General features: G+C 34.6%; 3 protein-coding genes across 4 annotated transcripts; 1 reads left to right on the forward strand and 2 right to left on the reverse strand.

Moving 5' to 3' along the window:
• The first annotated feature begins 447 nt into the window (after nt 1–447).
• Nucleotides 448–6,175, forward strand: LOC102594913 (DNA-directed RNA polymerases II, IV and V subunit 8B-like). 2 transcript variants are annotated; one of them, XM_006354518.2, is made up of 6 exons: nt 448–551; nt 2,952–2,999; nt 3,613–3,720; nt 4,376–4,530; nt 5,047–5,135; nt 5,743–6,175. In XM_006354518.2, the coding sequence occupies exons 3-6, from the start codon at nt 3,648–3,650 to the stop codon at nt 5,858–5,860; spliced, it is 435 nt and encodes a 144-aa protein (XP_006354580.1). In that variant the 5' UTR covers nt 448–551; nt 2,952–2,999; nt 3,613–3,647; the 3' UTR covers nt 5,861–6,175. The 2 variants fall into 2 exon arrangements, with proteins under 2 accessions (XP_006354580.1, XP_006354581.1); XM_006354519.2 differs by lacking the exon at nt 2,952–2,999 and having other exon boundaries at nt 450–551.
• A 403-nt stretch (nt 6,176–6,578) lies between these two features.
• Nucleotides 6,579–8,656, reverse strand: LOC102596346 (BTB/POZ domain-containing protein At5g17580). The gene is made up of 3 exons (XM_006354607.1): nt 8,622–8,656; nt 8,365–8,434; nt 6,579–8,198 (listed from the first exon to the last, which is right to left on the reverse strand). Exons 1-3 carry the CDS (start codon nt 8,654–8,656, stop codon nt 6,579–6,581), a joined length of 1,725 nt encoding a protein of 574 aa, XP_006354669.1.
• A 1,893-nt stretch (nt 8,657–10,549) lies between these two features.
• On the reverse strand, nt 10,550–12,013 carry LOC102595460 (kirola-like). The gene is made up of 2 exons (XM_006354520.2): nt 11,741–12,013; nt 10,550–11,026 (listed from the first exon to the last, which is right to left on the reverse strand). The coding sequence occupies exons 1-2, from the start codon at nt 11,925–11,927 to the stop codon at nt 10,755–10,757; spliced, it is 459 nt and encodes a 152-aa protein (XP_006354582.1). The 5' UTR covers nt 11,928–12,013; the 3' UTR covers nt 10,550–10,754.

Consider the following 12,013-nt stretch of genomic DNA (forward strand, 5'->3'; position numbering starts at 1 on the left):
GTTGTCCCCCCCCCCCCCCCCCCCGCCTCTAGTATAGCTTAATTTGCTTACTACTATTTATTTTAGATTATCAATTAATATCAAGAATAATTATTTTCACGACCTCCATTCAGATTGACTTAATCACACCAGTATTTCCTGCATTTTATGATTTATGCATACTTTTCTGAAAGGTTATTATACACCATCTTACTGCATATATATTTAAAAAACTGTTTTTAAAGCTTGAACTCATGACCTCTTATTAGTCGAGCGCGCTAACTACAATCAAATAACAACACTAACTATATATATAAAAATAGAAAATGTTTCGAAAGATGCCGACCACCTTCTTACTTTGATCCTATGACTTTTAAAAAAATTGAGTGCGTTGGTTAATTGTTTTACTTTGTTAGTTTTAAGGACCAAAAGGATCAAAATTAGAATAAAGCTATAACTTAGGGACTGAAATCACATAAAATAAAACGCCAAAACCCATCTTAAAGGCTTAAACCCTCCTTCCTTCTTAGGTTCGCTGCTACATCAACCTAATTATCACTGAAATTCAGCAGGTTCGCTCTCTTTTTCTTTCAGTTGGTTCTTGAATCTTGATTATCTATGTTTTTTTTAACATCACTAGTCCAAATTTGTATGATTCTTGGTTACTATCACGGCAAAAAACTTGTTAATTTGTGGTGAATTGTCACAACATTGAATGAAACGGGTGAATGTTTAGGATCCATATAGCTGACCTAATTAGTTTGAGATTAAGGCCTTGTTGTTGTTGTCGTTGTTGATTTTTATTAGTGGGTAAAAAGTTTGGAACTTGGGAGAAGAAATTAAGGTATAGTTCGAGGTTACCTTAGAGATCAATTATTATGAGTTGGAAGGTTTTTTGCATGACCTAAAATGTAAATAGATATGCTTGGTATATGTTCAGGATTCTTTTTATTGTGGTTGATTTTCTTCAAGAAATGAGGGAAAGCACGGTAATTTCTTAAACTAGAGTGTATTTGTAATGTTTTAGTTGTTACAATTACTATAAAAAGGATTATGGGAATCACGTATGCGTCAAGCTTGGGTGGGTGGGACCTGGGAACTAGTAATGTTACTAAAATTAGTAAAGAATATTCCCTTCGTTTCAATTTGTATGTCTTATTTTGACTTGACGTGGAGTTTAAGAAACTAAATGAGACTTTTGAATTTTGTGGTGTTAGATTAAAGATATGTCAAATGTATGAAAGTGCTCTTTAATCTTGTTGTCTTAAACATGTCACGTGGAAAATTTGGAATAAAAGAGTTGTTAAGAAGGGAAAGAGTCATTCTTTTTGAAACGGACTATAAAAGAAAGTAGGTTAAAAAGATTGAAATGGAGGGAGTAGCTTATACCTGTGATCATTAATTTGGTGATCTTATGAAATAGTATATCACAATTCTCGATTTGCTTGTGTGGCTACTCTTTTGGAGGAAGTGTATAAGCCTTGCGTTGGTGGAGGTAGCACATACATTGTGGAATTAATTGAGGTGTGCCTAAGCTGGCCCGGACACCGGAATTATAAGAAGAAGTGTATAAGCTTTTTGTTACATCCTTTTTTAAAACTGATATAGAGAAGTAAACTTCCTGAGTCGTAGTAATTTGAACTTGAAAGTTTTTCATCGCTAAATGCTGGGAATTTGATATTGGATGATCACCGGAAGTGTACTGATTTCCCTTTATTTCTTATTTAGTTAGGTTAAACAAGAGATGAATAAGTTCTGAGCCAATTGCTGGTCTGAACTGGTATGCTGTTAGGTCAGTTGCTTTTCATAGATTTTACAGGAATAGGTTTTGGAATGACAAGGGAGGGGTAGCCTAGTGGTACAGACCCTGTGCTCCAACCATAAGGTTGGGGGTTCGATTCATTAGGAGAAAGGTAAAAGGGCCGCTTGTAGGGGTTTGGGAGGGGGGAAGAATCTGGGATTTACCATATCAGTGGAATTAAAAAGGTCGTGGAACAGGTTTAACACGTGGGTGAGTTATGTAAAGGTATTTACAATCTAAGTTACGTGGACTTGTCATTTTTGTTGCCGCCCTGTGTCGATACGAGACGGGTGCAGAATATGTGTGGGGTTCGGTCAATCCATATCGGGTACTTTGACCAGAGTCCATGGACAAGTTTGGGGTAAAATTAAGATTTTGATAAAAGATAAAATAGATTTAAGAAATGAGAAATGTCATACCTTCAAATATTATAGTCCTTTTGTCTCTTTTTTTAGCTTTTTCCTCTTGTTCAACATTTGATGCTTCATGTTTCAAGCCAAGTAGAGAGAAACTAAGAATTCAAGCGGTCGTGTTCTGATTTTTGGTAGACAGTAGCAACGATCTGTACGGAGAGTTGGTGGAAGGTCTTGAATGACATCCTTTTTCTTTTTTGAGGGGAAGAACCTGAGAGCTTGATTGAAGAAGTTGGGTTCTCGGGAAAGATGACCTAGAAGATCTTTATAGCTCCATTTTATTATTTTGGATTTTTTAGCCGAATCCACACCCATATCCATACCTGGATCCGCACCCCCGTATCATAAAATTTAAATTTTGCCGAATCCGACCCTTGGATTTGCACATGTGCCGAACACCCGCACCCGAGTCCGAGCTACTTAGTGATGACAATTATGGTGAAAAGTTGCAAACTTCTCTCTGAGAAGGATCTTTTTTTTTGTTTCTGAGACAGGTCGAAAGTTGTAAAAACTTGATGTAAGAATTAGAGAAATAAAAAACTGGAAGGGCTTTCCTTGGCTTAGTTCTTGTTCTTGTGCAGCTTATTTAAGTTTAGAGGAATAGTATAGATGTTTTCTTCAGAATGGGGTAGTTTCGATTTCAAGATCGTTAGATTGTTTTCTTCTTTGGGTACTGATCTTATCTGGGTAAACATTTATAAGTTATCTTCATTTATCTGGTTATTATAGCGTGTTTACAAGATTTCTAAATATTACAGATACTTGTGCTGGATAACTTCAGTCTCTTTTTGCTTTGCAACTTTCAGGTTCTTTCTATTTTTTTCCTTTTCTTGTTTCTATATTCTATGTTTCTTTTTCACCTGATGTGATGGTCAGTTCTTGATGGGGTATTTCTCAACTTAGGAGGCTTAGATTTATGATGAAGTAGAAAAACTTGTTAAACTTGGTCAAAGTCTGCTGTTTGTTTCTGTTTGGAAAATTGCTGAGAGGTTGGATGTCAATCTCTCTGAAGATTGAGAAGGTTCTTTTGAAAAAATCCTTGAGCGTTCGGTGTTTCCTCTTTTCTTTTTCTTTTCTGATATCCATTATATTCTCTCTTTAGATACTCGTTGTAGTGATTTGAAAACTGATCTGGCCTGTGCTTTCGGAAACACATCCTGATTTAGGCATTTTTTAAATCCTGTATTAGTTTTAGGATGTTGCTGACTTCTTGTCTTTTTCTATTTTCTCGTAAAATATTGACAGTAGTTAACATATCTCTCACGTAATGGATAAAGGCTTAGTCAATTTTATCAGAGATGTCCAATAAAATTATTTACTGCAGAAGTCAATTTATCTCACCTAATTGATAAAACATTAGACATGTATGATTGTCACTGATCATGATCCTCTTTTGGATTCTTTTCCTTCTGTGATTAGGCGACGTTGTCTCTTCGCGAAGCTTACCTCTGGAAATGGATGCATTTCACTTTGACGAAATCATTAAGGTGGTGAAGGTGGATGCTGATGGCAAAAAGTATGACAAAGGTAATACCTCTTTCATTTACTCCACATGACATTGATATTACATGCAATGCTTTTAAGAAACGTTATTACCATGACAATTGTTGTCTCCACGGGCTTCCTCTGTGCTATCTTCCTGTATTCTTCTCCGAGCTCACATCTTTTCCCTGGAAAGGGAATATGTGGAAATAAATAGGAAAGAATTGATAATTTGATATCTCCTACTGATGCAGCCAGTTAGAGGAATTCCTTTAGATCCCCTGCGGTTGGAACAAACGTTTTTTTAAGCTGAGCGCTTCTGTAGAGAAGAAGACGATAATTAATTGGTGCCATTAAGAAAGAAACAATTTTAATGTTAGAATGTCATTCAGTTTTCCATCTCAAAAAAAGAATCAGTTTCATGTTAAGATCATTCTCAAAATCAACATTGGCTGTTAATTATTTTATATCTGGATTTGCTGTCTTTTCTATATCCACATCAAGTTCTCTTAACGTAAATGAGAGCTACCTGTGTATTTTGCTGGGTACAGTATGTTTGTTTTGATTTTGTTCTTGTAAGTGATGATAGATGTGTGGAGAGGCAAAATTATTATCAATTATCAACTTTTCTGATGTTCTGCTGTTGTATTTCCATTTCTGTATTATTGATTTTTGGACTAAATCCTGTCGATTTCTTTAGTTTCTCGCATAGAAGCAGAAAGTAGTGATGGTGCGTCATCAATCCAGCTAGATATCAACTCAGAACTATACCCTATGAAGCGAAAAGAGTTGTACAGGATGGTTATATCAACGACACTAATGGAAGGGTCGGCTGTCACTAGCTATCCTCCTGAGGTATTTGTTCCGTTTAATTATTTTGAATATTAATGCATGCTCCTCGTTAATTGTTTTGCAAGGACCATTTGATGATATAGAAATATGATAATCTTCTCTCCGTGATATGGTAAATATAATCTTTTATAAGATTTTAGTAGCCTGGTTGGTAAATCCATAAATCTTGTTTGGGGTGGAAGTTGTTGATTTTGGTCTAGTAGTTGGCTATCCAGACTACGCATTATCATTGCTGTAAATTCCTGGGTAGGTCTCCTTTTTATTTTCTTTTTGTTTGATGATCTCCAAATTGAAGTAAAGGTATTTATGAAACCAAAGCAACCACTTGGTTTTCATTTTCTTGAATTTGGATAACTTTCATTATTTCAAAAAGAAATGTTGGAAGCTTCTTTTTATTAATTTGGTTTTGCTACTCCAAGGCTTTTTGGCAATAGTAATGTGTTGGTTGGGAGGTGTGGCCACCAAATTTAGATTTTCCTAACTGGCTAATGGCTATGCATTTAACTTCTTCCATTGCAGGGAAAATCTCTTCTTGACAAATTTGAATACATCGTGCATGGGCTGGTATATAAGGTCTCAATGGAGGGATCAGGAGCTGACAAAAAAGTGTATGTACTCGCTCGTCCCATTTCTTCAATGTATTGGTTTAATTTCTAGATCTATCTATAAGCTAGATGGAAAAAAAAAAAGAAGCAGCGCAGGCAGGTTTGCAGCAGTCCACTAGCTAAATTTCAACTTTGAATTACATAGCACCCACTAATTCCACTATAGTAGTTGTTTTCCCAACAAATCCAATCTCGTTGGTCAACATTGCCCGATCTCTCAGCATTTCATCATGCAGCAATGGTGCCAGATATTTTGTTTGGATTGGAGAAATGATTAGTTAAGAATGCAAAATGAGAATGTCAAATTCACCAATCTTTCTCCTCTCTTCTAACACACTTGACCCTCTCTTTATTTTTTTCTTGTATTTATTCTCCAGTTCTTGCTGAACAGACAACTCCAGACCTCCGGGCCTGTTGTCAATTAACACAACTAAATGCTTCCTTCAGTACGGTTGTAGTTTGTAGAATGATTTAAAACATCTTGTGGCCTCTCATAGGAAATAAGTTTGTTGCTGTAACGTTTCTCAGATTTTCAAAAGTCAGTAAGTTTAGAGATTCAAACTCTTTGAGAGTCTATTGATTTGTTCATTTTTCCTTTTCCTCATGTCAGGGTGGTTTATGTCTCCTTCGGAGGACTCCAGCTGATGCTGAAAAGTGATGCCCTCAAGGTGCAGAAGTTTAAGCTTGATCAGAAGCTCTTTCTTCTTCTGAGGAAGATGGTGAAGTGACTCCATTTGTTGCTCTTGAATCTTTATGGAGCAGAGACTCTGTGTAGAATCTTTTTAGCTATCAATGTGAAACCTATGCTGTTGAGCTGCATCTTTGTTGGTGAAATTATGTACAGTTCTGAACTTAATTAAGAAGCATTGACTCTTCTCTTGGAAAACATGTTTGTTTTGGAAGTGTTTGCTGGAAATCAGCTCACAGCTCTCTGTGAACAAACTTATGTTAACCATTTTGGCTTTGTTGCAAACTTGCAATGAACAGGTTGGTTGTATTATCAGCATGCATCACATATGAAGATAACTGTTTGTGTACTGTCATCTTGGCTTTGTTGCAATGAACAAGTTGTCTGCAATTTTGCTATAAAAATATGGTTTTAGGCCTTCCATGTTCTGTTCCATTCTTGCACCATACCGAAGTCTATGCAAGTATGTGAACTGAGTTAGCCACCTAGAATTGCAAATTGGTAAAAGTTTTTTTTGCTTTCCTCGTGGGAGGAAAATTCATCTTTACGTTCTATAATGCGTGTTGATGTTTAACTTTTATTTCTTCACAAGCAATAGGCAACTTGAACCTGCAAATTATCCGTGAATAAGAACCAAACTTATAGATGGCAAAAGTACTTGCCTTTTCACAAGCTACACAGTAACATTTATGAGAAAGAAACCTAATGACATTCAAATCATTTATGTTTTAAGAGTAATGCATATGGAAATAGAACTTCTATTTTGGAGGATGGACTTTTTTCTTCTTCACATGACAATTTGGCTCATGCAAGCTTGTCATACAACCAAGCTTCCTCTTCATTTCTTTCCATATGCTTGTTTTCCCCTTTTGATTCTTGTGCTGGGAACCACCTCTTTGAATTTCCCTTTTCATCGTATCGCATTCTTTCTCCAGCTCAACCACCTTGCTTCCCATCTTTTCCATCTCTGCTTTCATCATTTCCTCTTCATTGCTGCTAGTCCCCCTTGCATCTTCCTCGTCGTCTTCCAGCTTCAACAATCGGTTATCAGGACCCCCTTGTATCTTCTTGGACACAGTATCCTTCAACTTCAGCTGCACAGAAAACAGAATCTGCACCATCACTCGAACTGGTAGTTTTTCGTTCTGTGCAGCATGCTCACAGGCTTCAGGAGACATTTTGCTGCAATCTAACACCCTGCAAACCTCCTCCCTTTCCCAATCAGTGAGAAATCTGTGCTTGTCCAAGTATATATCAATTGCTCTATACATATCATCAGAATTTCTGTTAGTTCCTCCTGTTGCTGCTTGTGATAATTCTGCTAGTGATAAGAATGTGTTCAACTTTAAATCTATGTCACTAGAAACCTCAGCCAAGAAGTTATCGACAAGTTCTGCTACCACGACTAGGCCAGATTTATCTGTGCTTGCGTAATTGCTGTAGAAATTCTTCAATATCCTTTTCACACTTTCAGTGTCATACCGCTCTTCTTTTGCATATCCTCGTGCAGGTATTAAGAGGTCCTTCACGGTTGCCTGGTCTAGATGTTTTCCTATTCTAATCTCCAACCCGGTTTTGCATTCAGTATGAGCATCCAAGATTATCGCGGATTGCAGCATTTGAGAGAGCAAAGAAATGGGGATTAACCCTCTTTCTTGAGGCAACAGTCTCTCCACTGCCTCAATGATCACTCTTTGAGAATTCTTCTCATAAGTTGACGGATCATCTTCTTCTCCTTTAGTGTCCGAAAAAACCCATTTGTTGAGATAGTGAAACAGAGATGATGCCACGTATTCCAGAGGGACTTTTCGATGAACCATTGCACGAATTATGGGCTCGTAGAGAGTAATGGAAAGTAGTGTCAAGTCCTCTGATTTCCAGTCAAGAACAAAAAGTCTCCGCCTGACATTTGGCTTGTAGGCATTTTCATCGTTCTCACTGTCATCATCCGTTGTTGTTACATTCCTCATCGGCTCTCCAAGAAGACTTGGATCGTGCATTACCTTGGCGATGATGGACTCAGCACATGCATCAATCAAGCCAAGATCCGCGGCTTGTTGAAGAATGTTTTCTGCAGATTTGAGGGCTTTAATACTCTTGTTCCAGCTAGGAAGGACAGTGTTTTGAAAGTAGAAACAAGCCTTCTTTGTGAGGTTATTGGTGCTGTGAATCTCGGACATTCCAAGATAGTGAGCGAGACAAAGTACTTTAATGACATTCTCAGATGACAAGTTTATGTCAAAGCCATGACAGAATCTTGCTACAATCTCAAAAGTTTCAGAATCAGTAGGAATATCTCCTAGCAAATGAGAAAGATCATCTTCAGGATTCTCTTTCAGTAATGCAGCTAGCTTTGAAGATCTTGCAGCCAAAAGTTCCTGTAAGTTCAACACAAGGGAATGACTATTTATTTCCTACTAAGTACTAAGTCTCAAACTCGAGACTTCTGATTAAGAGCAGAGGGCTCCCAATCATCCCATCTAACTTGAGACACATGAATAACACTAGAAGATATCTGCGATGAAGGATGATAGTAATTCTCACCCTATTCAAAGAGAATGGCAATCCACAAATGTTGAGCTGAACATCTGATGATGAAGCATGCATTAGTTTCCTGAAAGGAAGGATAAAAAAAGAAAACAAAACAAGATTAAAAAGTGTAATAAGTGAAAAATATGCTTTTTATGGGCTCTTTTCGCAGAAAGTCACTTTCTGTGAAAAGAGCCTATAGTTAAGTGATTTTATGTGAAAACAGCTCATAGTTGAGTGACTATCTGAAATATTATCTCGTAAAGTTTTACCTGGATGAAGATCCTATGCTTTTGCTTTTGCTCATTTTTTCATATTTTTGTTGTTTCCAAGTCATTAAGAGATCAAATTTTAGGCCCTTAATTTCAGGCTAATATGTAGCTTTTAGTAGATTTTGATTGCTAGTACTCTGATCAACCTGCAAAACATATAGCCATAAGTATAAATTATATTTTATGTCCTTACAGTAACGTTAAGGGATTGTTTGGTTCACGTTCTAGTTTATGCAAGGATTACGAACTAGAATTACTATACCATGAATAATAATACATAGATTGTCATTTGTTGAGTAATAATGCAGAGATTATTATAAAATGTACACTAATATAGGGTGTGTTGAATATGTAAGCTCAATATTTAGTTTTTGATGCTCTTTAACACTTTTTGTGGATTTGTTCTTCATTTTCTTTAACCATATGACTTTCATCAAATATGGCGTTCCACAAAATTTTATATGTATCTACAGATCGAAAATATAATTAAAATAAAAAAAACATGCATCATACAATAATAATCACCCGAGTGAGTGCATAAAATTGATGAAATCTTATAAATATGTTTAACCTTTTGGGATTGTGAAATTAGGAGCATAACAACAAAACTTACCTGAAAAATCTTGAATATTTTTCTTCTTTCTTCTTGTAAATGTAAATTATAAATGAGAAATTAGAAAGAGAGATAAATTAAAAAAATTAGTGTGCAAGTAATTGAAGTATGACTTTTTGTTTAGCAGTTGTTTAAGTGTTCAATATTCAAACGTTCAAAACATAATATTTGGAGATTCTGTTAATTAGAGTTTCATTTGGAGATAAACACTCCAAAAACCCAACTGAAATCTCCTATATTTTAGGACTTTTTTTTTTTTTTTTTTTAAAAAGAAAATTATATTTTTATTTTTCTCTTATAAACAATTTTATAAAAAAATGTTTCAACGTGGATAATTCCTAATTTAAAGTAAATAATTTTGATAGAAACAATGTTTACTTTTTTTTTTCATTTGGTGTTTTCGATATTCTTAGCGTCCGACTAATTTAGATTAGCGGTACGTACACACTAGTTAGGACTCGAATACGAAAACTTTGATTAAGAAAGAAGGAACAGTCTATACACCACATCCATTAATAATAGAGTGATTACTTTCTGAAAACAAGCCATGAAAGATAGAAATATTTAATCGCCTTTCTAAATTTGATGTGAATTATTAGTTGTACTTTTGAATTATTTATAGTTTTCATTGCCTTTGAACTTGTCTATTTGATAGTCAGGGATAGGGTTGTTCATGATTATGGTTAAAAAAATCAAATTGAACCGCAATTCAAATCAAACCGATTAAAAAATCGATAGTTGGTGTGGTGTGGTTTGGTTAGATTTGGTTTTAAATTTTGAAGATCGATACTATTTGGTTTGGTCTGGTTTTGATTTTACTAAAAAAACTGCAAAAACAACCAAACCAAACCGAAAAATTATATACATAAATTTTATAATTATATATTATTTATAAATAAAATATAAATATTTTGTTAAATTTTAATTAACTTATATAAATGTGTCTTTTAACATAGCTTTCCAACTTTGAATGTGCATAAGTAGATACTTAAATTACTATTAAGTTAAGCAAAACGACACACAAATCGTCATACGTGACATAAATAACGTGTTAAGCTTATCTTCCATCTATGTTAAGCTTACTAGCATCCCCAATCGTCTTCCAATTCACCATAGTACTTGTGATCTTTGGCTTGTAAATCTAAAAAACTTATAGGCTAAATTTAAATGCCAAATTATAATGGAAGTAGTACATTTGCCTTTTGAAACTTTAATATTTAGTGTATTTAGACTATTTATGATAATATAGGAATATATTTGATCCTTTTAAAAATAAAAATAAAATACCACTATATAAATTAGGAAAGAGACAAGGAGCAATAATAAATAAACTTCATATCCATGTGTTATTCCACAACACAAAGGTTACATGAGAAAGACACAACAAACATCAAAGATAAAAACCAAATAAAAAGTACACAACCAACATGGATTATTTTTCACCATACTCTCAAACAACAAACAAAGCATGCATGAGGCATTTATGTAAAGCTCACATACATGCATATAAGATGATCCCATCAATTCATCTTGACATGGTGATCATCAACAGCTTTGGTAATACCAACAATGAAGTCCAAGAAATTTACTAGTTCAGGGACATTCTCATTTGGCCTTTCATACTCTATTGTCCAGCTTATCAAATCGATTTCACCTTTTGTTTCGATATGAAGAGTTGACTTAAAATTATCATATATATCCACTACATCTCCTTCAAATTCTTTGAATGTGAGCACCTTTTTTTCATGATCTATAGTTTCAATTATCTGCTTGGAGATCTTCTTTTTTCCTTCTGCCTTACAGAAAAAAAGAGTTAGATAACCATAAGAGTCATTAAGAAATGTTGAGTGGTTTTGGGTTGGTGATTGTGAAGGTGGGGAGAAGACAATGTGACTTATAAATAACACCATAATGGATGGTGAGATAGACCGTTAACTTAAAATGATACTATGAAACTTGTTTTTTCCTCGTTTTTATTAAACATATATTTTAGATAAAAATATTTTTCAAAATATAATTTTTGATCACCCAAATACTAGAAAACTAGAAAACATTTACCAAAAAATATTTTCCTCCATACTGAACATGGAACACAATCTAGCTTGGACATAACAAATCAATAATAGTTGTATTTCATCATTATTAGAAATATCATCTTTCCTTGGGTATCACAATCTAGCTTGGATATTGCGGATAATAATATTAGTAACTTAGAGAGTTCTTTCTAACAACAACAACAACAACAACAACAACAACAATAATAACAATAATAATATTTTATTGGTATTTGGAGCAAGTAAATGTGACATTAACATAAAGGAAAATGATTTCATAAACGGAGAGTAGAGGTTGGGCTAAGATTTGAAGCTAATGTGTTTTGAATTTGTCACCAAACTCACTACCTCATCTTAGTTATTGAGTTCACACTTAAATATTCATACATATTTGTTTCTCCTTCTTCGACAAAAAAATTTTTTGTTAGGAATTTTTTAAATATTTAACTTACCAAAGGTATACATCCAACAAATTTTGGATCCAACTGTTCCAATGACACCATCAAGAAGTTCAAAACCTTGTACATGCAAAGGGCACATAGTAGAGATAAGGTGTGGTTTATTTGTAAAGACATCATAAAACACATCCTTGTTAGCCTTCATTTCTATCTTGGCATACAACACAGACTTTAGACCCATTTTACTAAATTCGACTTGGGAATAAAAAGATGTAGTGACACTATAGGAAAATTGTAGTGTAGTGTTGATATCCTTTACAATGATTA

The sequence above is a fragment of the Solanum tuberosum genome, unplaced genomic scaffold (assembly GCF_000226075.1).
Source record: "Solanum tuberosum cultivar DM 1-3 516 R44 unplaced genomic scaffold, SolTub_3.0 scf00173, whole genome shotgun sequence".
In the NCBI taxonomy this organism is placed as follows: Eukaryota; Viridiplantae; Streptophyta; class Magnoliopsida; order Solanales; family Solanaceae; genus Solanum; species Solanum tuberosum.

What these genes read in the sequence shown, in the direction of transcription:
- LOC102594913 (XM_006354518.2), top strand. Translation starts at nt 3,648, where the DNA reads ATGGATGCATTTCACTTTGACGAAATCATTAAGGTGGTGAAGGTGGAT. An exon ending in TGGCAAAAAGTATGACAAAG is followed by an intron (nt 3,721 to 4,375) that starts GTAATACCTCTT and finishes CGATTTCTTTAG; the next exon opens with TTTCTCGCATAGAAGCAGAA. An exon ending in TCAGGAGCTGACAAAAAAGT is followed by an intron (nt 5,136 to 5,742) that starts GTATGTACTCGC and finishes TCCTCATGTCAG; the next exon opens with GGTGGTTTATGTCTCCTTCG.
- LOC102596346 (XM_006354607.1), bottom strand. Translation starts at nt 8,656, where the DNA reads ATGAGCAAAAGCAAAAGCATAGGATCTTCATCCAG. An exon ending in AGCATAGGATCTTCATCCAG is followed by an intron (nt 8,435 to 8,621) that starts GTAAAACTTTAC and finishes CCTTCCTTTCAG; the next exon opens with GAAACTAATGCATGCTTCAT. An exon ending in TGCCATTCTCTTTGAATAGG is followed by an intron (nt 8,199 to 8,364) that starts GTGAGAATTACT and finishes TTGAACTTACAG; the next exon opens with GAACTTTTGGCTGCAAGATC.
- LOC102595460 (XM_006354520.2), bottom strand. Translation starts at nt 11,927, where the DNA reads ATGGGTCTAAAGTCTGTGTTGTATGCCAAGATAGAAATGAAGGCTAAC. An exon ending in TTGTTGGATGTATACCTTTG is followed by an intron (nt 11,027 to 11,740) that starts GTAAGTTAAATA and finishes TCTGTAAGGCAG; the next exon opens with AAGGAAAAAAGAAGATCTCC.